This window comes from Lynx canadensis, chromosome D4 (genome assembly GCF_007474595.2).
Source record: "Lynx canadensis isolate LIC74 chromosome D4, mLynCan4.pri.v2, whole genome shotgun sequence".
Lineage (NCBI taxonomy): Eukaryota > Metazoa > Chordata > Mammalia > Carnivora > Felidae > Lynx > Lynx canadensis.
The window spans coordinates 56,607,627-56,633,877 of record NC_044315.2 but is presented as its reverse complement, the minus strand read 5'-3'; the positions used below and the strand labels follow the sequence as shown (position 1 = coordinate 56,633,877).

Genomic DNA, 26,251 nt, shown 5'->3' with positions numbered 1-26,251 from the left:
GGAGAGGTATGGGAGAAATGTGAGTGAATGGGGTGAGTTGTGCAGGTTGTAAGAAATCCTGTGACATGGCTACAGGACCGGCTGCTTATGTGTCTGTTTCTAGGGTGGAAAGGGGATAAGCTAGACCACACAGCAGCTGTTTCCTTGAGGTGTACTCTGACAGGCAGCACAATGAAGTGGTTAAGAACATGGGCACTGAAGCCAGACAACCTGGTTCCCCTGTTTCCTAACTGTGTGACTCTCAGCCTCTATTCCTCACTTTTCTCATCTGTAATACAAACCTGAGGGTTGTTTTGAAGATGGTTTTATGTAAAGCATTTAGAACTTCCCAGTGCAGGGGCACCTGGGTGGCTCAATCGGTTAACTGTCCAACTCTTGGTTCCAGCTCAGATCATGATCTCATGGTTTGTGAGTTCGAGCCCCATGGCAGGGCTTCTTTTGGGATTTTCTCTCTCCCTCTCTCTCTGACCCCTCACTCTCTCTTTCAAAATAAATAAGTAAAAACTTAAAAAAAAAAGAACTGACCAGTGCATAAAAGTATTTGAAAATATTAGCAATTATTTGTATTTGGGACCCCTGTGATTAAAAGGTAGAGTATCTGCCTCTAATCCACAATCAAGAGATGCATTCCTGCCTATACATACTGGTTCTGTTCTTATCAGGTAAAGGAGACAAAAGGGGATTTCAGTCCTCTGAAAGCTTCTCCAGACCTTAGTTTACCCAACTCTGTCATAACACATTGAAACACTGTGGGGCTCCTGGATGGCTCAGTCAGTTAAGTAGCTGACTTTGGTTCAGGTCATGATCTCATGGCCCTCTGTGCTGACAGCTCAGAGCCTGGATCCTGCTTCAGATTCTGTGTCTCCCTCCCTCTCTGTCCCTCCCCCGCTCACTCTCTCTCTCTCTCTCTCTCTCTCTCTCTCACACACACACACACACACACACTCAAAATAATAAACATTTTAAAAAATTTACACACTGCAAAAATGGGGAAGAAACTCTCTACCAAGAAGGACTCAGACTAGGAGAAAATATCGCCAACTAGCTTTCCTACTTTGTAGCCCAGCAGGAATTGGGAAGAGAAATGTGTCTAAAACTGGCCCTTGGTGGTGGTGGTGGTGATAGGATACATAGCATACTGGCTTGGAGGCCTTACCTCTTCCTCAGTTTCTTAGAAAGTTCTGGCTTCTCTTTTCAGTGCTTTTATTTGCCCTCTGTGTCCATGGTGGAGCCCATGGTGAATCAAGTGGAATCACTTGATTCTTGGGAAGGTCATCACCAGGAAATCCCTAGAAAGAGAGCCACAGTGTATTGCATTCTTCCTCGAGGCCATGGTTGTTCCCATCTTAAGATTCAAGAATTGGCCAATGATAGGAAACCACACAGAAACTCAGCAGGTGCCACAAATAACAGGAAACAGGAAGCCAAAATAGCATCACAATCTCTTTATTATGATTTTCACTGTGCCCAGCCTCTGGGAGCATCAGCTCCTTCAGGAGTGAAGGCTGAGCCATAGGGAGGAGCATGCAGCTGTAGTGATGAGAAAGACAGGGCTTGGGGATGTTCCCCTCAGCTTACTGTCAAGTTACCTTCCTCAGAAAAGAACATAGGAAGGGCACAAGGGACTAGAGGGCATTGGACCCCACAGTTGCTTGACTCTTCTGAGCCCCCCTTCACAATCCTGTGTTTGGCTGGCAGATAGAGCATAGGCCATCTCTTAAAGAAGGCTAAGCTTGAAGGCCTTTGTTTCACATGGATATGGGAAGGCCTTGCTGCTTGTACCTTGATGTTCTCATCTATGGTCATGCCAACACATGCTATCCAAACTAGAATGTGATTGGGCTTCTTAGTCACTGGCCCAGACAGATGTGACACCCTGTCCACAATCTTGGTCATCAGGACATGTGGCTCAGAGGGAAGGTTTTCCTTAGTGTTAGTTGGGTCTAGTGGAATTCTGTCACCTGTTTATTTTCTTTCCTTTCAAGGTTGCCAAAAGCAGTGGCAGCAGGAAAGCAACAGCAGAGGAAATGCCCAGTCCTACCCCATTCCAGGACTGAGCTATAAGGAACAGGCATGATACATTAATATTTTCCATTCTCCAGCCAGGAGATCTCTATTCTCTGAGCTGTAGCCAGGAGCCCAGAGAGAGATCCTGGGCATATTCAAACTAAGTGGCATGGAGAAAGTAGCAATTTTATTCTACTGTAAATTGAGGAGTAAAAAGGGTTATGGTTACAGGTGCTACAGGATGTTGTCCTGACATCCAGTTGGTCTCCCTTTTAGTACCAAGTATATTCCTGCCTTTACTCTGCTAGTTTGAAGGGGTCATGCTTGTAGGATCACTAGAGTCTGCTACCAGTCCTGCCTGGAGGTTATTCTTGGCTCTGCGGTGGTCATGGCTAGCCTGGGCCCCTGCCAGACAGCTTATGCCTCTTGGCTTTAGGGCTTCCTTGCACCACTCTTACTGAAGCCATGAAACCTGCAATGATTGAGGTTGTGCTTCAGACTAAGAGGCCTAGGCACAATTCTGGACTCACTCCCCAGTGAGGTGCCCTCTTCCCAGGGAGTTTGATCCTGTGCCTCCCATGTTAGTAATAGGAATGCTGAAACTCCCAGATCTGGCCACTCAAACAAGGCCAGGGTGACATCCCATAGGGAGCACCAGGGCCAAAAAGGCCAGTGTCTGCGCTATAGGCCCAGTCACTTGGACTGAAGGTGGGAAGAGGCAATGTGCTCATGGCTCTGGCTGTTCTCAAAGGAAGAAAAGCACTTGGGAGTGGGCCAGTACCTGGGAGCAAAGGAACTGCTCCATCTCTGGGATCCAAAGGGGCCTTTACTCAAAGCACAGAGCCTACCATTGTTGCAGAAGGCTTGTCTCAGGAGAGGAAGCCACAGTGCAGACCTGGAGAGATTATGTGGCTATAGCTACTGCCTCAGCTTACCCTCTGTCCCTGCAGCTCCACTGTGTCATTCATATGCCCCTTTCTTTAAATCTGAGCATAAGGAAAAGGAGTGTTTGGTGAAAAATAGGCCTAGGGCAAGTAGTCTTCAGAGGAGCATAAACATAATCTTAACCTCCATTGGTAGTGGGTGGAGCAGGTGGTGCTTGTAAAAAGCACTGAGCTCAATTTGGGGCAGCCAGGAAGAAATGACTGGAAGGAACATTTTCTCAAACCCTTAGAGTCAGACACTAATTTTTGTACTTGGCAGAATTTCAGATAGTCACAGTGATGGAAAGGCCTGAGGAAAAGGAAAGGGAATCGGTTTCACTAGGTTTATGAAAGTTTGAACACCTTCATATATATTGCATAGGAGCTCCATGGATTGGGACACCGGAAAGGGTCATCCCAGACAGGGGGGTTGGGATGGGCCTTCTGCAACTCTGGTCTGGGGGAACAAAGGAACCTCTTCATTAGTAAAAAGCTACAAGCCTAATGGAGAGGAGGCTAGTTATTCCTCCATGTTTTGCTTCTTAGGACTCTTGTGGACTGGGAACTCTATGCTGGGGTCCTCTGGGCCCTCTATAGCATGCACCTACCAAGAAAACTTGCTGTCTTGGAACAGGGAGAGAGATAGTCCCAAATGGGCCTGATCCTACTGTGGAAGAAATTCAGGGCCTGCTTTGCTAGGCCCTGGGATGTACCTGGCCTGATCTGACCATGGTCTTTCACCACTCACCCACAGAAAGCTAGAAGCTGCAGTTCCACAGAGGTAGGCATCACCTTGTCTGTGAAGGATCAGGGAACAAGAAGATATATTTCCAGTCTCTATGACTGATGCTGAGGCAGGAGATAAAAGCGGTTCAACTCTCAAAGCCCAGAGCTTGTCTCTACTCAAAATTCCCTGTCTGTAATCCAGCAGCCCAAGGCCATTGGCATACAAGGTGATTTACCAGGAGAATAAGCAAGAGTCCCTGTGCTGAATGTGTTTTAATCTTCTCAGTGTAAAACCCAGGTCTGGCTGCTTCAGAGGCAGTCCTTGGACCCAAGAGTCCTGTGCTTTTGCTTTTTATTTTTTCTGGCTAAACTAAATAACGGCCCCTCCTAACTGATCAATCTTGGGAGTATGCCTAAGAAGTATTTACAAAAAGTTGTGGGTTTTAAAATGTTCAGAGCCATATACATGAATCCAAATTGATCTTCTGTCTCCTTCATTTCAGTACTGAATAATCCAACCCTTGAAGTTTCTCACCCTGATTCTGGGTCAGGCAGTTTCTACAGAAGAAGAGCATATGGTACTCTTACCATGACCCTGATTGCAGCTCCCCACTTTCCTCTGAGCATCTCCACACTGAGCTGTATGCTACTTCTTCTGTAAGCACCCAATTTAGTACAAGTGCCTTGAGCAATGGAGATATGTTAGCTTCTACATGATCAAGCCAACCCCCTCTCTAGTATTCAAATTTTGCTAAACCTAAGTTGTCAGGCTGGAAACAGAACCTGGACTCCGGGGCCAGGGCTGACCCACAACATGCAGTGACTTGAGAACTTAATGAGAACTTAGTAAGGACAGAAGGGGCTCAGACATGTAGGGAGAAGCAGCAACTCAGGCCCTATCTCAGTGATTGGGAGAAGAATGAATCTTCTTCTGTGAGGCCTTGCTCAGACTTTCTCTGATCAAGAGCTGAGATGCAAATCTTCTTCTTAGCTCCAGCTTCTTACCCTCATTGTCAGGGTGGTTGAAAGGAGTCCTCACTGAGGGCTTCTGTGGAACTGCTCTTTCTTGGGCTGTGGGAGAGGCTGGCTCTTATTCTTTATGCAATGGCACACTTTTTTTTTTCCAGGTCTACAGGTGAGTTGAGGTGGAAAGATGGAAAAGTACAAGGCTTCTCTTTTCTTTTTCCATCCAGACCTTGTCCTCACTGGAGATCAAGCTTCGGGTCTCTGTGGTAGCCAACTTGGATGAGGCATCTAATACAGAGGCCTGTGGTTCTTGCCATCATACTTGTTCTATTCAGGCCCCCTGGGCTCTAGGCCATGTGTTCCCATCTGCAAAGCAGGGGCCAGGGTGGCTCATCTTGGTTTTTAACTGTTCTAAAGACTTTTGGACTTGAAAGATGTGGTGAGAGGTTCCTAGAATTCTGGGTTCCTGGGAAGGGCTGCCTTCCCTTCTTCTAATTAGGACTCCATAGACTAGTTACCTTCTCTGTCTCTAGAAATTAGAATTTAAATAAATAATGGGCTGAAGTGCCAGTGGTGGTTTTCAATAATTTTGTCACCCCAACATACCTGAGGGACATAGCACACACCTACCAGAACAGTGGCTCACCACAGAAGGGATTTTCATTTGGGGAAGAGGGAACCTGTCAGCATCTCTAGGACAACACGTGAGTCTGATGTGCCCTATTATCAAGAATCACTTAGCCATAGACTTGTCTATAGGAAATCAGAACCGGCCAATAGAAGGAGTAAACAGAGACCCCCCCCGCCCCCCAATCTATAACCAGGAGCTTCACAAAGGAATTTTGATCCTTTTTCAATGAAGAAGAACCAGGTCTCTGAAGGCATGGACAGCTAGGCATGGGTATATGTGTGTGTATGCACATATGTGTGCAGTGGCAGGTCCAGTCTGTGATGTGAGGGTAGGGGGGTGGGTCCAGGAGCGGATACTGCCACAGCTCCCAGGGCTTTTCCTGGTGGCAATGCATTTACTGCCTCTGTTGTGAGGGGAAGAGTGATTTCAGTTCCATAAAGCTTAGTGGCAAATTGAGATGCTGGCAGTGCTCCATCCCCGTAAGTCTCAGGCAGAGGATGGTGGGGGGAAGGGGGAAAGGGCAAAAGGAAAGGAGGGAGAGAACATCACTGTCCCCCAGCTTCTCTGCTCCATGCTATCCTGGGGGTTTCAGATGAATTGCTGCACTGTTGGGGCGAGCGGCCAAGATGTAGACAACATTTTCCTGCAGGAAGGTAGGCCAATCCACAAATCTGGAGTGGGAGCAAAGAACAGGTTTGTGAGATTGGCTGTAGAGCCCGAAGGCTCGTGAGACCTGGTCCCAGTGGCAGTACAGCTTGAGCTGAGCAAAACTCAGAGAAGCCCTGGCTTTTGGCTGACATAGGTATGACTGGCTGTGCTTCCAAGTTGACAGACCAGCCAACTGATCCTATATATCTGTGGTCAAATGTATATTCTTGGAGCCTGGTTTCTGGGATAGGCACTTGCTGTTTTGGGGTGGCAGTTAGTAATGCCCACTTATGTGTGTTAAAGGGTAGGGGTGCAGACAGCCCCTTAAGGAGGTTCTACTCACCTGGACTCCTGTTCTGTTGGCAGCAGAGCCTTGTCCTGACTCTTGCTGCTGCTGCTGGCTGGGCTACTATCTGCTATGGGACCCACATGGCTGATACTGTTGGACACAATGATATGTGGTTAGCAGTGGGAAAGTGAAAGGTCTGGCTCCTCCCAAACTCTGGTGAACCCATCCATGGCTCTGGACATGCATGTCCAGGCTTTTCTAATGTTTATTTAGTTTTGAAAGAGAGAGAGACAGAGAGAGACAGACAGACAGCATGAATGGGGGAGGGGCAGAGAGAGGGAGACCACAGAATCTGAAGCAGGCTCCAGGCTCTGAGCTGTCAGCACAGAGTCGGACGTGGGGCTTGAACTCACAAACAGTGAGATCATGACCTAAGCCCAAGTCGGATGCTTGAGCCTCCAGGCTTTTCTGATATGGGGCCACAGTTTGGAGGAGGGGATGCTCTATGCCTTGGCCCAACAGGAGTCACTGTCTAATGCACAGGAGGATCCTCTCCTATCCGTTGACAGAAGAAACAGAGAGGTACCTTTTATGCCAAGGGCCATTTGGCATGGAAAAAGGATGAGGGCATGTGAGTGGGGGCAGGGATTGGCAGGGAGCAAACCTGACACTGCAGGATGGAGCCTCTGCAAGGCGTTTGCAGAACCAAGAATGCTGGGCTCCGCGGCATTCTGCCTCACTGATAGTGTTCCCACTGCCCCGTGCCAGGAAGATGGCCCGGGCTCGCTCCCGCTCCTTGACTGTCAGAAGCCTTAACAGAGAGTTCTGGGGAAGAAGAGACAAGTTAAGATCTTGGAGCTGAAAATATTTTGTAAAATGTCAAGCCATAGAGAATCCTACCTCCATTACCACCTTGGCAGCCTCCCTTTGAAGCTGCCCAGAGGCTTTCTGGTAGCATTAACATTTGCAGTTGGGTTCAATGCAAATCAATCTTCCTTGGGCAGTTTCCCCAGCTTAGGCACTGGACCACCTGTTACTGGGTAGAAGGTGAGCCCTTTCCTGGTACTGGTCCCTGCTAAGACAGTACCTAGTGCTCCCCCAACCTACCTGGCATGCTTCCCAGGTCTCTGTCACCCAGTATCCCATCGACATTCACCCCAGCTGGCCCTCACCTGGGGACGCAATTGCTGCAGAAGCAGGAGGGACTCATGGGACAAGAAGTCAGGCCACTCTATGTGTCCTCGATGTTCAGGGTCCAGGGCTGCAAACTGGCGGGCTGCCTGCTCCTCTTGCTCCTCGCTTAGAGCCCTGTCACTGTCCCCCCGCTTTGCTGCTTGGTGGCGGTAGCGCAGGAAGTCCTCCAGTGTCAGGGAGCAATCTGTGGGAGGCACCCCATGCTAGCCATGCCCACCCTTTCCTCAGCCTCTGGGGCATCTCCATTCACCCCTAGGCTACCCTCCAGAGCCCCTACATCCATAGCTTTTGTGGAGTCTTTTTCTCCCATAGCCAGGATAACTGAGGCTGTGGTGGGTGGGGGGAATGGGTAGGTGTGTGGGTGCCCCTGCTGGCCAACAGGGACCTATTTACCCCTACCCTCCAAATTCCAGAATACTCCTTTTATGGTTCATCCTAGAAAGTATGGAGGAAAAATGTGCCAGCCCCTCTGCATCTGACAGCACTGTGCAGCCTTACCAGGGATGACTTTACACTGCTGAAAGGTCTCTGTGAGGCTGTACATTTCCTCCTCAGTTAGCAGCAAGTTGAGGTTGTCCTGAAAAAAGAGAAGAGCTGAGTCAGTGGCCATATAGACCAGCAAGAAAGAAAAGCCAAGGATCAAGAAGGATGGAAATAGTATTTCAATTTGAAGGCAATTCTGGGATCATCTAATCCCAGCCTCTAATCAGAATCAAGGAGACTGAGTTTCTAGAAAGGGGAAAGGACTTGCTCAGAGTTGACCAACTCTGTGGCAGAATCTTCCCCAGAAGCCTGGTATCCTGATTCTAGACCTGAGTCCCTTTTACGAAGACAGGAGTTTAAAAATTATTCTGAGATACCCTAGGGATTCCTTGGAAGTGCCTTAGGAAGCTGCTTCAAGGGAAAAGGGGACTAGTAAGTGGGCAAGGTTGTGAATCCCCAACTCAATCAACCACAGCAGCTCCATCTTTATTCATTTTATGTACCTGGCTTCTGTGTTAGACTGTGCTCAAAGAGGATTTCAGTTAAAAAAGAAGTTTAATTCTAACTGATCCTAGTAGGCTGTATTACTTTAAATAATCCATAACGGTTTTAAAAGAGATGACATAATGACAAAGTCCCTAAAACGAGTTTTTTTTGTGGTGCCATAGAAGCTTTAATTCTAAAACAGCACTGATATGTTATTTTGTTAACACTTATATACAGTTTTATAGTCTTTAAATTACCAAAGATTCTCTCTAGTAGGTTATTTCTCTCCTAAAATACCAGCAAAGAACAGGAACAGACATATCATGAGTATTCATTTGCGGATTTCATAAAGAACTCAAACAATTCTTTCAATAAATGTGGTGTAACACTGTGAGATGTTCAGTGGGGCAGGAGTGTAGGGTGTGTGTGTGTGTGTGTGTGTGTGTGTGTAAGGAAAATAAAGAGGAATGATAAAAGATAAGGGACAGGTAGGCCAAAGCCTGACTGTGAAGTGCCTCAAATGCCCTTTATTTAAGGGCCTCAAATTCCCTTTATTTCTGAGCCTTTATTCAAATGAGCCTTTATTTTGGGGCAAAGAGGAGTCACCAAATGTTTTTTTTTTTAATGTTCATTTACTTTTTAGAGAGAAAGAGAGAGAGAATAAGCAGGGAAGGGGCAGAGATAGGGGGACAGAGGATCCAAAGTAGGCTCTGCACTGATAGCCAAGAGCCTGATGCAGGGCTTGAACTCACAAACCATGAGATAATGACTGATCTGAAGTCAGACACCTAACCGACTGAGCCACCCAGGGGCCCCACCAAATGGTTTTTAAGGGCAGAGTGCCATGGTCAACTCTTTGCTGTATGGAGAATGAATTAGAGGGGCAAATTCTAGATGCATGGAGAAGTTAGTTGGCTGTCACTATAGTGCAGGTAAAAAAAGATGAGTGGCTAAACTAAGACTTGAGCATGGAGAAGAGAGGAGAGATTGGAGGTATTAGGAGACAGAATCACTTACTGGATGTGAAGGATGAAAGAGAGAAATGAGTTGGTGTTGGTACCTGGGGAGTGGTGGTGGTGGTATTACTATTGACAGAGGCAATAAATGGATGGAGAACAGGTTTTGGGGAAAAGGGGAGTTCGTTTTGGGGCATGCTGAATGTGAAGTACCTGTGAGGCAACAAGATGGATGTAAATCCAAGAGATAAGAAATTCAGGTCTGGACACACAGGTTTGGGAATCATTAGTGTTTAGACAGTAGCTGTAGCCACTGAAGTGGATGAAGTAACCCAGGCAGAGAGTGTGTACAATGAGAAAAGATAAATGTAACAACAGAGCCCCAAGAAAGCATTTAGGACTACAGCAAGAAATTAACTAAAGTCATTCAGAATGGTCAGAGAAGATAGGACGAGTATCAGTAGAGGATACTAGAAGCCAAGAAAAGAAGAGTTGCACAATGTAGAAGGTTATATTAACAGTGGTTATACAAATATGATAGGACTTTACTGGTTTTCTATTTTCTCTAGTTTCCATATTTTACATAATAACTCTCATAAATACTCAAATCCCTCCAAAAGAGAAGAGGCAATAAGGAAGTGCTAAATACCCCAGAGAGGTCAAGTAAGAAGATACCTGAGAAAAAGTCACTAGACTTGACAATTAGGTCACTGGTGACTTAAGAAAGAAACAATTCAGCAGAATGATGGATGCAGAAATTGAATTATAGGTGGGTGAGTAGCCACAAGGAGCTAATGGAGTCTTTTCAAGAAGCCTGGCTATGAAGGGAAGGAAATAAAGGGGAAGATCTTGGAAGAAGCCTTTGTAAAAAGTCTGGAAAGTGCTAGTAATGATGGTAGGACCATGACAGAAAGCCAATAAGGGGGCCATATATTCTGGGGTGGGGGTGGGGGTTAGGACAGAGACACCTTCAACCTGGTCCCACATCAGAATACTGCAGAGCAGAGTTGCTGGGAGTGAAAAGGCTGGTGTTTGGAGGGGTGGTGACTAGAGAAGATGGTGTGTAGAGCAGGGTCTACCATGACATACTTCAGCTGGGGGAAAAGATGTGTAAGTGGCTGGAAACAACTGTCCTATACTTCAATTTTGCTTTCTTCTAGGCAGTAGGAAGAAGAGGGGGGATCTGCTGAGATGCTCCTTATTCTGAAATCCATGAATAATGAAGACACCTGCAGGATAACAGATCAATAAAGCAAGAGTTAAACTCTATTCAGATGTGCTGAGAAATGGATATGAATCTGGCTTTTGTCTTTTTAAAAGTTAGAAGGCATTTATATAGAATTTGCAAAGTTCTGAATCAACAGACTGTTGTTATTTAATTTACATAATGATCATATTAGAGATAAAGAACAAATGCTCCTAAGAATTAGGTGGTAGACCAAATGACAATCTTAGGACTAAGAAGTAAGTGTTCCTATGTTAGAGCCTACACCTATTGGAGGCAAGCTGGTTAGGATTTCAGGTTGGTTTTTCAGATGAGTACAATGAATGACAACCACAGACTTAGAGAGAAAGCACTGTTCCAAACAAAAGACTTTTTAGTAATTAGGCCTCATCCTACCCATTGATTCTTCTAGCTCAGTGGTTCTCAACTGGGGATAAGTTTTCTCCCCTAGGACACATTTGGGAGTATCTGGAAACATTTTTGGTTGTTACAACTGGGGTTGGGTGCCACTGACATCTAATGGGGGTGGAGGCCAGGGATGCTGCTAAATATCCTACAGTGTATACACTCCCCACAACAAAAAATTATGTCCAAAAATGTCATAATGCTGAGGTAGAGAAAGCCTGTCCTCAAGAGAAAGCTTGAGGATCCATGTGTCTACTATTGGAAACCTCTTTAGGTCACTGCCTAGAAACCAGTGTTCCAAGACTGGGTCTCTAGTAAAAGTGCCAAGTTCCCTGCAGTGAGGCAGCCTACTGTCCCTGTAGTCCAGGCTCACACAGTAGTGGCAGCTCCAGCCGGTTTCTGTGTGGGCTGTCTCGGTCACCTCCGCTGCACTATCTCCTTGGATGTAGCCCATGCGGCGCAGGCAGCCATCATGGAAAACCCTGGTGCAGATCCTGCATGGGAAGAGGCTCTCAGCTGTCCAGACCTCACAGACATCACACATCTCATCATTGACAACCTGAGGAAAGGAATAAATAGGGAGTGTATTCATTCCAGTGTAGGCAGCAAGATCCTATGACCACCAAACACAGAGCTACCTACACGGGGCTGAGTGTCCCTGGAGAAGCCCAGAGGAACAGCTCCAACTGAAGGCAGTGTTGAGGTGATGGAGCTTTCTCTTGGAGAGACAAGAATCAGTAAGCTTTTCCATATGCTCAGGCTTCTGTGATCATGTTTCTGAAGAGGGATGCTACTAGGATTTTTTGGGAAAAAAATTTGTTCTGAAAGACTGTCCCAAGCATTGCAGGACACTTAGCATCCCTGGTTTTCTTGGCATCAAAAACCAGTAGCAATTCCCACTCACTGTGACCTTCTTGAATGCCCACAAATTTCTAAATGCCTCCTACAGGGAATACTACTATCCCTGCTATCGTGTCATTCCTTATCACCACTGTCTCATGTCTCTCACAAAACCAATCCAGGATGTAACATTTTTATTCTTGTAGAAGAAATTCTTTAAGATTGTTCTGGACTCAACTGCACCTTTCTGGAGTTCTTTTGTTTTTGAGCCTCATTTTAACTATACTCAGGCCGTCCTATCCTGCTCTCTGATCCTCAGAAAGTCTAAGACTTGAGGATTGTGCCTTAACTGGATACTCACATGTTCTCTGGGCTCCAAGCAGATATCAGGAGGCTTGTCATCATCCAGCTTCCGGGTAGGGCGGATGAACGCAGGGGGCGTGAAACGATTAGTCCTGTCAAACTCCTCAGGCTCCACTCCACGCCCATCTCGGAGCCTCTCCCAGGCTGCACGATTGACACTGCTCTCTTCTTGGAGCACTGGAGTGCTTGCCTCTGCTTCTTTCTCCTCCTGTACCTCCTGGACAGAGCCCTCTACGGTGCCACGGCGGGACCCTGGAAGCTCACCGGTGCGTCGGATGGAAGGCCTGTCCCGTAGCCCATCCTTGAAGGCAGACACAGCCAAGCTCACCTTCTGCACCTGCTCCACTGTCTGCCGCTTGGACATCAACACCCCCATGGCTCTGTGGACCAAAAGCAGAGGGGCCCAGACTCAACCAATGGCCATGTTGGGCCAGTCAGTTTCAACCATTCACCTAAATGGCAAGATTTCCTGGAGCTTAGTGGCATGGTGAGGTGGAGAGAACACTTGTTAAGGAGTCAAAAGACTCTGCTATTTTTAACTAGCTCTGTGAGTTTGTTTTTCTCATTTATAAAAATGGAAGCTATCTGCCCAGTGCACTTCACAGGGCTGTCATGAGGATAACATTAAAAAATGAGCTTAAAAAGTGCTTAGTAGACTGGGAAGTATTCTACAAATGTGAAATTGTATCTCTGTCTTTCTTGGTGTCCCAAAGCCAATTAGGTCTAGGGGTCCCACGCCTTTGTTGAGAAAGTTAGAAACTTCAGAGCCCAAGTCTTTCCTCTGCCCCATGAGACGACCCAAGGCTTAAAGCAAGACTGCAGCAATACATTTCAGACTTCTGACAAGAAACACTCCTCCAATAAGTGCTGTGCACAGTGCATCCAGGGATAATCCACATAAAATGCTCATTTTTTCAGTCACAGTGAATGATCTCCTATTTTTAGGGGACTCCTAATTAGATAGGAAACTCTACCACCCGATCCGTATGGTTAAGGTCACAAACAATCCTTTGCCCCCTCTAATTGGTAGCTATGCTTCTTTGTGGGTGTGTTTCTCTTTCATAGACAACCTGACCATTACAAGTGCTAAGGTGCTGCTCACATTTTTAAAACTTCACTAATGTTTTTTTTAATTTAATGTTTATTTATTTTTGAAAGAGAGACAGAACACGAGTGGGGGAGGGGCAGAAAGAAAAGGAGACACAGAATCTGAAGCAGGGTCCAGGCTCCAAGCTGTTAGGACAGAGCCCAATGCGGGGCTCGAACCCACAAACCACGAGATCTAAGCCCATCAGACACTTAGAACCTATTTGAACCGATCGGTTTGAACCGATTGAGCCACCCAGGCACCCCACTAGTGTTATTTTTTTTTAATGAACTGTTCAATAAAACCTTTACAGATTAAGAAGTAACATTATCCCTGCTCTTCCTTTGCAGTACCAGGGTACAGCACTGTTAAGTGAGGGCATGACATGGCACATTGCAAAGCTGGTTTGCTATTTCCTAGCCTGAAAGGTCTTAGTGGAATTCAGCTGGGGAATGCTTCTTCTAAGTAAAGTGAAAAAGAGAGTCCATTTTAGCCTTTTTCTCAATCCATTATAATCAAGGCTTATTGAACAGCACAATGTGCAAAGCACTAACTACTCATCATAAGACATAGAAGACAGGAGAACAGTCTCACCACTAAAGCTACTTAATATCAGAACTCAAAGAAGAGTGCGACAAAGTACTGGAAATGCCTAAAGGGAGGTTAAGACTACACTACTGGGAGTCAAAGTGGACCCTGAAGAACGGGTAGGAAGCTATTTTCAGTTTGTGTGGGTGAAGAGGTGGCAAAGGGTAGGAGGAAAGGTTAGGGCCAATTAGAAGGCTACTATAATAGTCCAGGCAAGATGTAGAGGATTTAAACTGAAATGATGACAGCAAGAATAATGCTGACGGAGTCTATTTGATACCCTGGAAACAAAATTAGAGAAATTGGTAACTGACTAGATAAAGGGTAAAGGGAGAGAGGGCAGTTTTACGTTCATTTATTTCCCAGCTTTATTGAGATATCATTGACATACAACACGATATAAATTTAAAGTGTACAATGTGATGATTTGATACTTATATATCACAAAAATGTTTACAATAAGGCTAGTTAACACATCCTTTACCTCACATAATTACCATTTTGTCATTCTTATATTAAGAACATTATAGCTCTACTCTTGTAGCATCTTTCAAATATACAAAATAGTATTAACTATGGTCACCTTGCTGTACCTGAGATCCCCAGAACTTACTTATTTTATAACTGAACGTTTGTACCCTTTGACCAATGTTTCCCCATTTCCCCCTATTCTCAGCCTTTGGCAACCATAATTGTACTCTGTTTCTATGAGTTCAATATTTTTAAATTTTTATTTATTTTGGGGGGGGCAGAGAGGGAAGGAGAGGGGCAGAGAGAGAGAGAGGGAGAGAGAGAGAGAATCTCAAGCAGGCTCTGTACTGTTAGCATGAAGCCTGATGTGAGGTTTGAACTCATGAACCTCAATATCATGACCTAAGCTGAAATCAAGAGTCGGATGCTTAGATGGCAAACAGACACATGAAAAGATGCTCAACATTGCTCATCATCAGGGAAATGCAAATCAAAACCACATTGGGATACCACCTCACACTGGTCAGAGTGGCTAAAATTAACAACTTGGGAAACAACAGATGTTGGCGAGGATGTAGAGAAAGGGGAACCCTCTTGACTGCTGGTGGGAATGCAAACTGGTGCAGCCACTCTGGAAAACAGTATAGAGGTTCCTCAAAAAATTAAAAATAGAATTACCCTAAGATCCAGCAATTGCACTACTAGGAATTTATCCAGAGGATATAGGAATGCTGATTCAAAGGGACACATGCACCTGAATGTTTATAGAGGCACTATCAACAATAGCCAAATTATGGAAAGAGCTCAAATATCCATCAACTGAATGGATAAAGAAGATGTGGTATACATATACAATGGAATACTACTTGGTGATGAAAAAGAATGAAATCTTTGCAACAACATGGATGGAACTAGAGGGTATTATGCTAAAGGAAATAAGTCTGTCAGAGAAAGACAGATATCATATGATTTCACTCATATGTGAAATTTGAGAAACACAATAGATGAACATAGGGGAATGGAAGGAAAAATAAGATACAAACAGAGAGGGAGGCAAACCATAAGAGATTCTTAAATATAGAGAACTGAGGGTTGATGGAGGTGGGCGGTTGGGGGGACAGGGAAAATGGGTGATGGGCTTGAGGAGGGCACTTGTTGGGATGAGCACTGGGTGTTGTATGTAAGTGATTAGTTATGGAAAACTACTGAAGTAGACCATACTGTATGTTAGCTAAGTTGGCAAAAAAAAAAAAAAAAAGAGTTGGATGCTTAACCAACTGTACTCAGGTGCCCTGAGTTCAAGGAATTCAGTGTTTTTAGATTCCCTGTATGTGAAATCATACAGTATTTTATTCAGCTTTTCTCTGACTGATTTACTGAGAGGGCAGGAGGGTTTGTTTGTTTTTCTGTTTTTGTTTTTTACTGACAGGGCAGTTTGAAATCAACTAACTAGTGGAACTTAAGAAACAAAATAACTTGTTCTAGTTCTGGATCTGCTGTGATCCAGGACACCTTCCTTTACTGCCTTGGGCTTTAGCTCTCTGTTAATGATCATGTTTGGATTATGTAGTCTTAAACATTTATAATGTTCATGTTCTTTTATCATATTCTTTTACAAGTAACCCAAACAGGTATCTAGTCTGGGTGGGCCTAGGAGTAGAGAGGAGAATGTGTGTATGTTAGTGCTTTTGCTGAGGCTATGGATCCAGAGTATTCTTGAAGAGGCTGGGTCTATGGTCTCCAGACACTGCTCACATGCCTCAAGAGCACCAGCTGTGCTATGGATAGGTAGGAAGCAAGTCTCCCACTTAGAGCAAGAGGTACAGACACACCACACCAAGAGGGAGAATGTAAAACTGACACACAACCCTTTACTGCAGACCTTCTTCACAATCAATTATTTCCAAGGCTACAGGGTTTTCCTCAGAAAACTTTCATGGTATGTTTTTCAAAAGTTTTGACTGTGACCCATAGTAAGAAATATAGTTTATGATGTGACTCTGTAGACATATGGTTATAAACATGTATTCATAAATCTAGAACTGAACCTGTAGTTTTGTGAAACAATCCTGCTTATACTACATGTGATGCCCCCTGATATTTTCTATCCTTTCTATCCTATTTCATTAAAACAATCCTGATAGTGACTCTCCCAAATGATTTCATGACTTCGCAATGAGTCTGGACCTGCGATTTGAAAAATACAGCCTTTGAATAATTTTACATTTTTGATTAGAGAACCACATTTTTGTCTTTTGATTTAAAGATGGTTACTTCTTTTTTTTTTTTTTAATTTTTTTTTTCAACGTTTATTTATTTTTGGGACAGAGAGAGAAAGAGCATGAACGGGGGAGGGGCAGAGAGAGAGGGAGACACAGAATCGGAAACAGGCTCCAGGCTCTGAGCCGTCAGCCCAGAGCCCGACGCGGGGCTCGAACTCCCGGACCGCGAGATCGTGACCTGGCTGAAGTCGGACGCTTAACCGACTGCGCCACCCAGGCGCCCCAAAGATGGTTACTTCTAAAAGACAAGGACAACATTGTGGAGTAGTAAGCTTTCGCCGTGACTGCTGTGGTACAAGAACAGAATTCTCAAGCTTGTTATAAGAGTCTGTGGTTCTATGGGGTGCCTGGCTGGCTCAGTTGGTGGAGCATGCAACTCTTGATCTCGGGGTTGTTTGAGCCCCACATTGGGTGTGGAGCCTATTTAAAAAAAAGTCTGTGGTTCTAAAACTGATGGTTGCCAGAGGGAAGGTGGATGAGGAAATGGGCAAAATAGGTGATGGGGATTAAAGAGTGCACATGTCATGATGGGCGCTGGGTGATGCATGGAATTGTTAAATCACTATATTGTTCACCTGAAACTAATATAATACTATGTTAAGTATACTAGAATTAAAATAAAATGATATAAAAGAGTCTGTGGTTCTAACAGAGATGGACAGCTACTAACATATCTTTGACTGAAGAAGACCCTACCGAGAGGCTGATCCTCTTTGACTTGTGCATAAAGGTAAAAGAATATATACCGGCTAATTTTTTACAATTATAAAAAGGTGGAAATAATGTCAATAGGAGGATTATTAAAAAACCTGTGATATATTCATGCCATAAATAAAGAGAAAAAACTGATTTAATCGAATAGGAACACAAAGATCAGAGCAATGATTCTCACTGGCTGGATCCTGGGGGCAGGTGGGGGATATATATTTGAACTCCAGGAGGAGAGAAGATAGAGGAAGTGAATAAATTATAATACATATTTATATCTGTAAAGCAAATATTAAAGTCATCACTTTTTTTTTTTGTAAAATAGACTACAAAACAGCAGAGCTTGACAGTGTCCTCTTGGTTCTTCGGGAGATACAAAAAGTACTATTGGGGGCAGCCTCCTTCCAGAAGTTGTATTATAAATTTTAGGGATTAGTTATGAGACATTTAAGTTTCTTAGCAAGAAAGTATAGGTTGAAACAAAGTTGAGAAATGCTTATTTGGAGACCTAAAATAACTATACGAAAGTCATTTTTTAAAGAATGATTCATTGGAGGAAAATCAATGGTATGTATTTGGTTCCCACTGGCTTTTTCAGATAATGCAGTAAGAGTTCTCAACAAAGGCCAGCCAATGAAGAGGGTTGCTCTATAAGTGAACCGACTCATTAATAGTGTATCAGCAAATTAACCACAGGCATCTCCCAACACGTTGTAGTCCTGCTACAACCCATTATTCTCTGTAAGGATAACAAGAATCACTATTAAGCTATCTCAACTGTTAATGATGTCACTGCAGTGGTTTGGGGAGTTTATCTTTAAAGGAACTTCAATGAAGACTGAAGATGACATCCACCAGCAAAACAAACATAAAAACAAATTAAAAACCACTTTCCATCCCTGACCACAGGATCCTGGAGTACTTCTATTGCTTTTACCTGAGATGGTTCAGTTTTCTAGGCCACTTTATGTCCATAAGGGCGGAAAATGTAGAGCAGAACCATTAAAAAGAAACCGCCAAAATCCAAACAAGGCCCAAAGTCATTTTGAATAAACATGACTTTGATTTTAAGAGTAAACTGTGAGGACACAATAGAAGTAGGCTTCAAAGAGTGAGGTTTAAACCCTTAATGCTTAACAGAGAGGACCAAACCTGTATACAAAAGACACCTTGATTAAAAGCAAGTGTGTTGAAATATCCATGATGTGCACCTGGGTGTTTGAGAAATTAACAAAATCAGCTCTAATTTCTAGAGAAACAAGTGGTAGTGATTAGTGATGGGTAAAAACAAATGCCTGTTGAGAAAAACCTGGCCCTTCCTGTGCTGGAAGAAGTCCTAGGAAGAAGAGTGAGTTAAAAGGAAATCAAGTTGTAAAGATTCCGCAAATGGTAACTAATGATTACTTCTTTGGCTGATGGGTGGAATTGGGTTTTCCACCTCCCTAACAAAGATGAAAGAAGAATAAAAAGACATTGTCTCAAGAATGATGTTACTGCCAGAGAATTTGTGGTATCTAAGGAAGGCTTGGAAAATAACCTCAGAGGGCAGGAGCAGGGCGGTGGTGAATAACAAGGGCAAGAAGGTAGAATAGAGCTGTTTGGCTATATGATCTGGAGGAAATGAAAACAGATGACAAAACCAAAATCCTTCTTTGGGTAAGAGAAGTTGGTCTAGATGTATTTGTCAGGCAGTAAGACATATGTGGGCAGCTTGGTGTGTGTACAAGATACACCCATTCTCTGCAGAGCACATGCTTAGAACACAGTGATAATATTTATAAGGGCAAAGTAGTGGGAGTAAGAGGAGGAAGGGTTGCTTCATAGAAGGAGCTGGTGGAGAAGTAAGGAAGGGGAAGGCAGCTAGGGAACCTCTTCCCAAGCTCTCTATAAAGATTTGTACCTATGAGAAGACTGGGAAATAGCCCTCCTAATAGGCAGGAGTCTCCTCATTTGGCATGCTAAATGTAAGGTACATTTACTGTACTTGCTTTCATCGGATTCTTTTTTTATTTTTATGAAAAATTTTTTAATGTTTATTATTTTTGAGAGAGGGAGAGAGAGCACGCACGCAGGGGAGGGGCAGAGAGAGAGGGAGACACAGAATTGGAAGCAGGCTCCAGGATCTGAGCTGTCAGCACAAAGCCCCGATGCAGGGCTCGAACTCACAGACCATGAGATCATGACCTGAGCTGATGTCGGCCGCTTAACCCACTGAGCCACCCAGGGGCCCCTGATTCTTTTTTTTTAAATTAATTTTGTATCCTGTGACTTTACTGAATTCATTTATCAGTTATTGTAGTTTTTTGGTGGATTCTTCAGGGTTTTCTATATATAATATCATGTCATGTGCAAACAGTGAAAGTTTTACTTCTTTACCAATCTGGATGCTTTTTATTTCTTTCATCTGATTCTTGATATAGGGCTGGCAACTGTTTGAAAAAGGCTCAAAAGCATCTAAAAGTGATTGCTTAGAGGTTACAAGGGCTTTCCTAGGTTGCAACAAGGCAAAGAAAACCTCTGAGTGGAAGGACAAAGGAAAATAACCAGAAAGTGGGTTGAACAGGTGGAAAAAGGAATTTCAGGTTTCCAGTGACATCAAAAGAGAAAAAAATTTATATGGTTCCCATGGTCTTCCACAGAGCATGGGTTCTATAAATCTTTGTTAAATAAATGTTGCAGAGATGACTGAACAACATAAGAAGTTTATTTGAGATCATGGTGTCAGTACCCTTTCTCTTCCTCAACATTGTCCAGAGAGACAACTAAATCTTCAGAACTCAGTTCTAAAAACTACAGAGTCATCCACTCATCTCATCATATCTACTCTGCTTCTCCAGAGGTGGACCCTGAATGGTGGTGGTTCAGGGCTAGCAGGGATGAGAACAAGTAACCATATAGTAGTTATGGGTAATTTCTCTGACCACAGGGGAGAGCTATAGAATTTTGGAATTTAGCCAGTTTGTATAACCACAGTAAGAAAAGAGAGAATATTATCAAGATCAATGGTCTCCTGCATTTATGGTGTGTACTGTGGCACTGTGGCCTGGCCCACAGGGCTGTTGCCCTAAGGGCACAAGTAGGAAGCTTGAAAATCTATATCTTCCCCACTGGGTTTGGGCTGGAGAAATTTAGCATGTGCAGCATCTGCACATGAGAGCGAAAAATTTCAAGGTGGTTGACAGTTGGTTCCAGGAAGCATGTGCCTAAAAGATTGAGAGCCTCAGGGAAAGTCACATACTTAACATAAAAGGTAATTAGCCACAAGGGTATGGAAAATCAGCAGAACCAGGGTCTAAAAAATGCAAAATGCATAGCACAGACTCTAAGCTCACTGCGGACATCAACATCAATCTCAAGACTTTAAACAAAAGCCATCAAAGAGTTTTGCTTTAGGAATGCAGTGTCTCATGACAGTGCTCTGGGAGCCTGTTCATAATCAACCATTCCTGTTGACTAGCGGTAATTTACAGATTACTTTTAGTTTTCATATCTGCAGACTCTGAAAGGGTCTACCTGGTACCTCCCTCTCTTCTTTCATTCTATTTATCCAGCACAGCAGCACTGGCTTCAGTCAGTCCAGAGAGACATAGTCAGCCTCAACTGCACAGGGCTCCTTTGGGGTTTCCGAGCAGCAGAGGGGCTAAAGAGTGAATAAAAACTGTCTTCCTGAACTCTGCTCAAGAGAGTGATACATGAAGGAGGTCCTGTTTTTAATATTTACTAAAAGCCATCAAAGCTCTAATATACCTGAGAACACAATTATGGCATGATCCTTAGCCTCTGGGGGCTTGGGATGAGTCTTCATGAAAAGCTACAGTGCTGGCTTCCCACAGAAGCAGAGCAACAGTTAAGAAATAGCACATCATTAGTGACTCGCTGGTGTGACTGCACTTAGCAAGCAGAGCTTTTCAGCAAGATGGAGAGGCACTCCTGTTCTCTGCTGTAGGCCCCTGAAGCACAGATTCAACCCCATTTAATAAACTTATTACACCTTAATTATATTTACTTGTTTATCGATTCTACAAATATTTGCTGAGTGCAGCCTAGTATGTGTCAGGCACAAATCAGGCACTTAATAACTGTTGGTAGAATGAACAAACGGAATCTCACTCAGCCTGTGAGAATGCAGTGTATATGTGTGTGTAGGGGGCATGAGTGTAGGATTTAAAAAAAAGGTGTTGCTTGAGCTAAATTTTGAAATATGAGTGGGAGTTACCCGAGTGGCTAAGGAAAAAAAAAAAAAAAGAATTCCAGGAAGAGGTAAAAGCACATGCCAAGGCATGGATTGCTATATGGGGACTCCATCATAGCTCAGGAGGTATGAAGCCAGCTGGTTGCTGGATAGAAATAGGCAAGCAAAACTGCCTTCACATATGAATCAGCCCCACAAAACTTGTTTGAGACAGTATGCTTAAAATATTTGTTTAGAAGGGAATATGTATTTGGATTTCAGGAGGCAAAAAACCCAGATAATTTAATTTTCTGAGGTCAGGTGGTAGGATAGCCCTGATAAGTTACAGAACTGACCAGTGAACTGTTGCTTGGCTTTTGGACCCATCAGGAAACTCTTCTCCATAGCCTAAGAGCTGGTAGGTGGTGACTGTAGTGAATCACTGGCGCTTTCCCTCTGGGAGACCCATAAATTTGATTAGGAGACTCCAAAAAGGAAAAAAAACAAACAAACAGGAAAAAGAGAAAGTGAGCCAGGCACCCCACACACTGTTGCTTTAGTAAGAAGACCCCAGGAAGATGAAACATTCCTCAAAACCAAATAGAATCATGTATGTAAAAGGGCTCTAACTATAACAAGTTATCCAAATATAAGGTATTGTCATTATCATAAGAAGCTAAGAGTGTGGGCAGTTCACTCAAAGCGTATGGGCAAAAGTAATTTGGGGAGGGTAATGTCAGGGGGGTTAACAGTGTAGCTGCCAGAGGAGGCACATAACCTATAGGTACTCTGTAAAGCTATAATTTCCCCTTACTTTTCCTACTCTATAGTAAATGATTAGAGACATGCAGACTGATTCTATGTAACTCCTCAAGGGCAAGCAACTGTCATACATATCTAGCATAGTGCCTGGCAAGTAGGTTGCACTTAGTAAATATATATGAATCTCTGAGGGAATTGGAGAGGGATGCTATAATGGAAAAAGTAATCATGTCTCCATCTATAAACTGACGGTCTTGGTTTCTTGGTCCAAAGCTGGTAAGCAATTCCTGTCAGAACTTGGTCATTAAGACTCAGGGTGGGGGCGCCTGGGTGGCGCAGTCGGTTAAGCGTCCGACTTCAGGCAGGTCACGATCTCGCGTGTGAGTTCGAGCCCCGCGTCGGGCTCTGGGCTGATGGCTCAGAGCCTGGAGCCTGTTTCAGATTCTGTGTCTCCCTCTCTCTCTGCCCCTCCCCCGTTCGTGCTCTGTCTCTCTCTGTCCCAAAAAAATAAATAAACGTTGGAAAAAACTTAAAAAAAAAAAAAAGACTCAGGGTGGAATGGATAATGATATTCCCATCAGGAATGAATAAATCAATCTGGGAAATGAAGACAGCAGAAACCAAGAGCATTGTTGGAGAAAAGCAGGTGGGACTAGAAGATAAAGATTCTGTAACTAAAGACAAATGAAGTTATTTGCATAAATATGATCCACTTAGGAACAGGTGTACTGGAAAAAATAGAGGGAGTATGGGAAATGGGCTGAGGAAAGTCCTATTCATGTTTGAGGAAAAGGAAGCACTGTCAAAAATATGGCAAATGTAGGAAGAAGAAAACTAAGAACATGATCAGAGAGGATGTGGAAGATTAAAGGCTAAGAATATGATCAGAGATGTGGAAGATTAAAGTCCATAAGTAAAACCCAGGTATATCAGTACATGCACATGAAGTTCTCTCCCATTTTATTTCCCTTTGGAGAGAGCTTTTTTTCTTTTTTTTTTTTTTAATGAGTAGATTAAGGCCACCAGGTGACATCCTTCACATCCATTCTGGAATGATTTTACTCATGTTGTGTTTAGCGGAGAGTTAGTACTCTTAGGATTTTTGTAATCTTTATGTTTACCCAATGCTGGACATCAGGGAGATGATATTCAAAGTGCAATATTTGGGGAGCACCTGAAGCCACCTAGCAATTTTTCCAGGGACATGAGAGGGTGTGATACCAAGAAGAATGTAAGGAAAAAAAACCCAATGACATATTCTGAATTGGAGCAAAGGTCATATTTCCAGATTTGCAGGCTTGCTCCTTCCTCTTCTTCTTCTTTTTTTTTTAAGTTTATTTATTTTGAAAGAGAATGCGGGGAGGGCAGAGAGAGGAAAGAGAATCCCAAGCACCATCAGTGCAGAGCCCAATGAGGGCCTTGAACTCACGAACAATGAGATCATGACCTGGGCCAAAATCAAGAGTCAGATGCTTAACTGAATGAGCCACCCAGGCGCCCCTCCTTCTGATTTTCTTTAAAAAAAAATGGGGCATCTGGGTGGGTCAGTCAGTTGAGTGTCTGACTTCACCTCAGGTCCTGATCTCACAGTTTATGAGTTCAAGCCCCACATCGGGCTCACTGCTGTCAGCTCTGAGCTGGCTTTGGATCCTCTGTCCCCCTCTCTCTGCCCCTCCCCAGCTTGCACTCTCCCCAAAAATAAATAAATATTAAAAAAATACACACACACACACACACATAACCCTATTTATTTTGGTGTGTTAAACTGATGAGAGGGGTGTAAACTGAAAGGGGGATTTTAAACACTTTGTAATGGAGAAGTGATGAACCAATGTAAACCTTTGTCAGAATTTACTCCATTGAGGGAGCTGTGCCTGAGGTGCCACACCCATGCATCAGGCAACCACTGAGTTTAAAAAGAAAAGCTAACAATTGGCAAATCAGCTTGTTTTGTTTTCTCACAAGCCTGATCTTTCCTAAGTAACCCCAGGAGCCGAAGACAGCCACTTCTATTAAGGGAGGATGTCACTAGGTTTGGCTATGTGGAAGAAGGATAATAGGGGAATAGGAAAACTCTTTCAGAATGGTTCTCTGATGAATACATTGCTTACTTCCCTCACTACCCCATTTTTGGACAAGAAACCAGACTCTATCCTTGGTCCCAAATTTGCACCCTTAGGATTCAGGTGGAATGAAAGCACTAACACAGCCAAAGGGGTGAGATGAGGATGCATCACTGTGTTAGGTGCAGACCCTTTGTCCTCCCCAGAAAATGGACTCCCAATAAACCTTCCTTGGCTCTGCACCTTTTCTGCCCTCCTCATCATCATGCAGAAGCACTTTGGGGAAAAAAGTGTCCTGCATGTTATCTGTGGACCAAAGTCTGTTGGTGCATGTAGTCAGAGGGCCACAAAGCCACTATGAATCATGTTTCCTAAAAGTGACCCTGTCTCTCCCACCTCTCCCCCAAGGATTCTGCAAGCTGGGAGGGTAGTCTTAGAACACCATCCTCTGAAGCATTCCTCTTGTTCCCCAGCCAAATCCTATCAAAGACCACACCCAGAGGCTTCTTCCCAGCCTCAATTAAGTCCGGAGACAACCAGAGGCCTCCTTACAGTGGGGTTGCCAGTGAAGGAAGCCACACCCTGAAATCTGGGGAAATCAGTTCCTGCAGCAGTCTCATCCCCAATTAAACACTCCTCATTCACTTATTTAGGCATCACATTTACTGACCATGTACTATTGCATATATATTGCATATACTATTGCATATACCATATACTATGCCTGGTATCTTAATGCAACTTAACAAATATACATTCTTGCTTCTGCCTCTCCTTGACACTTTTTCCCAAATAAATTTCGAAAACCGATCTCAGGATTCCAAGCTTTGTGACCTTGGGCAAATTGCTAAACCTCTCTGAGTCTAAAGTGCCTAACGTTGAAAAGGGGATAATTGCATAATGCTGTTGTAAGGATTATATGAGATGTTAAACACCTCTGGCATTGTACTTGGTATATGGGTGCTCAATAATTCTACATATCTTTTCTTCCTTCCTTCAAAGGACTTTCTCTTCCAGGACCTGCCAGCATCAATTATTCCACCTGTCTTACTGCTTGCTTATGGATAGTCAAGCCCAGGGCCCCAAGTCTCCTATCTTAGCTTCAGAGGGCTCACTTGTCCTCCCTTCCCTTATGTCCTTTGCTCTAATAGAAGTTCCTGCCTCCACAAATATCCAGCTTCGAGACAACCTGGGCTACCACGGAAAATACATTTTCTAATGGGGTCGGGGAAGAAATGGACAAAGGCAGCAGCCCCACAGGGCCCCAGCCTCTCGATCACCTTGGAGGGGCACAATTTAGGGCACACTGAGCCCTAAAAAGGTCAAGGCTAAAGTCCTTTGGGCATATGGGAAGTTACTCCTGGCCTAGATCCCGCAGCAGGGTCCTCTCCTTCCAGTCAGAGGTTCATTCCAGGCAGTTCCAGGGCACAGTCTAAGGTATTCCTTTATACAGCGGTCCTCTGTGGGGTCCATCCCCACCGCGCAGGCTCCTGAGGCTCCCCTGTGTTCTCAAACGGTCTTCCACTGAGACACCACCAGAGACCACCCTTGCCCTCCGGTAGTTATACAGAAGGTCTCTGTGGGTAGACAGTGCCTCCACGCTGTGCCTCCCCATGGCAGCAAATGCAGAGACAGCCCTGGGAGTCTCCGTTCACACAGGGGTCCTCCATGGGGGCGGCTCCCTGCACGCCTCCAGAACTTTCCCAAGGGGCAGAGGCAGGGACACTCGGGGGGTTATCTACTTACACAGGGACTCCCTTAGGGGCGGCTCCCACACAACACCTCAGAGTCCCCGGAGGGTTGTCCGCGGCCCGCAGACCCGCCCCGTAGGGTGCCTGCCGTGTCCCCGCCGCCCCCGCCCCCGCTTACCGGGACCGTCAGGGTGCGGGACGCGGGTCCGGGGCCGGCGGACTCTACACCGCGGACCCCGCGCCGCCCATGGCCACTCGGGAGCCGGCGTGCTGGGGCCGAGCGCCG

The 26,251-nt window shown here is 44.5% G+C and overlaps 1 protein-coding gene across 1 annotated transcript; it reads right to left on the bottom strand.

Moving 5' to 3' along the window:
- Positions 1 to 1,973: 1,973 nt before the first annotated feature.
- On the bottom strand, positions 1,974 to 26,207 carry PHF24 (PHD finger protein 24). Its single transcript, XM_030294256.1, has 8 exons — positions 26,144 to 26,207; positions 12,141 to 12,522; positions 11,313 to 11,498; positions 7,883 to 7,961; positions 7,363 to 7,568; positions 6,855 to 7,015; positions 6,245 to 6,340; positions 1,974 to 5,924 (listed from the first exon to the last, which is right to left on the bottom strand). The coding sequence occupies exons 2-8, from the start codon at positions 12,516 to 12,518 to the stop codon at positions 5,828 to 5,830; spliced, it is 1,203 nt and encodes a 400-aa protein (XP_030150116.1). The 5' UTR covers positions 12,519 to 12,522; positions 26,144 to 26,207; the 3' UTR covers positions 1,974 to 5,827.
- Positions 26,208 to 26,251: the final 44 nt, after the last annotated feature.

What these genes read in the sequence shown, in the direction of transcription:
- PHF24 (XM_030294256.1), bottom strand. Translation starts at nt 12,518, where the DNA reads ATGGGGGTGTTGATGTCCAAGCGGCAGACAGTGGAGCAGGTGCAGAAG. An exon ending in TGCAGCAATTGCGTCCCCAG is followed by an intron (nt 7,016 to 7,362) that starts GTGAGGGCCAGC and finishes CTTCTTCCCCAG; the next exon opens with AACTCTCTGTTAAGGCTTCT. An exon ending in CCAACAGAACAGGAGTCCAG is followed by an intron (nt 5,925 to 6,244) that starts GTGAGTAGAACC and finishes CTCCCACTCCAG; the next exon opens with ATTTGTGGATTGGCCTACCT.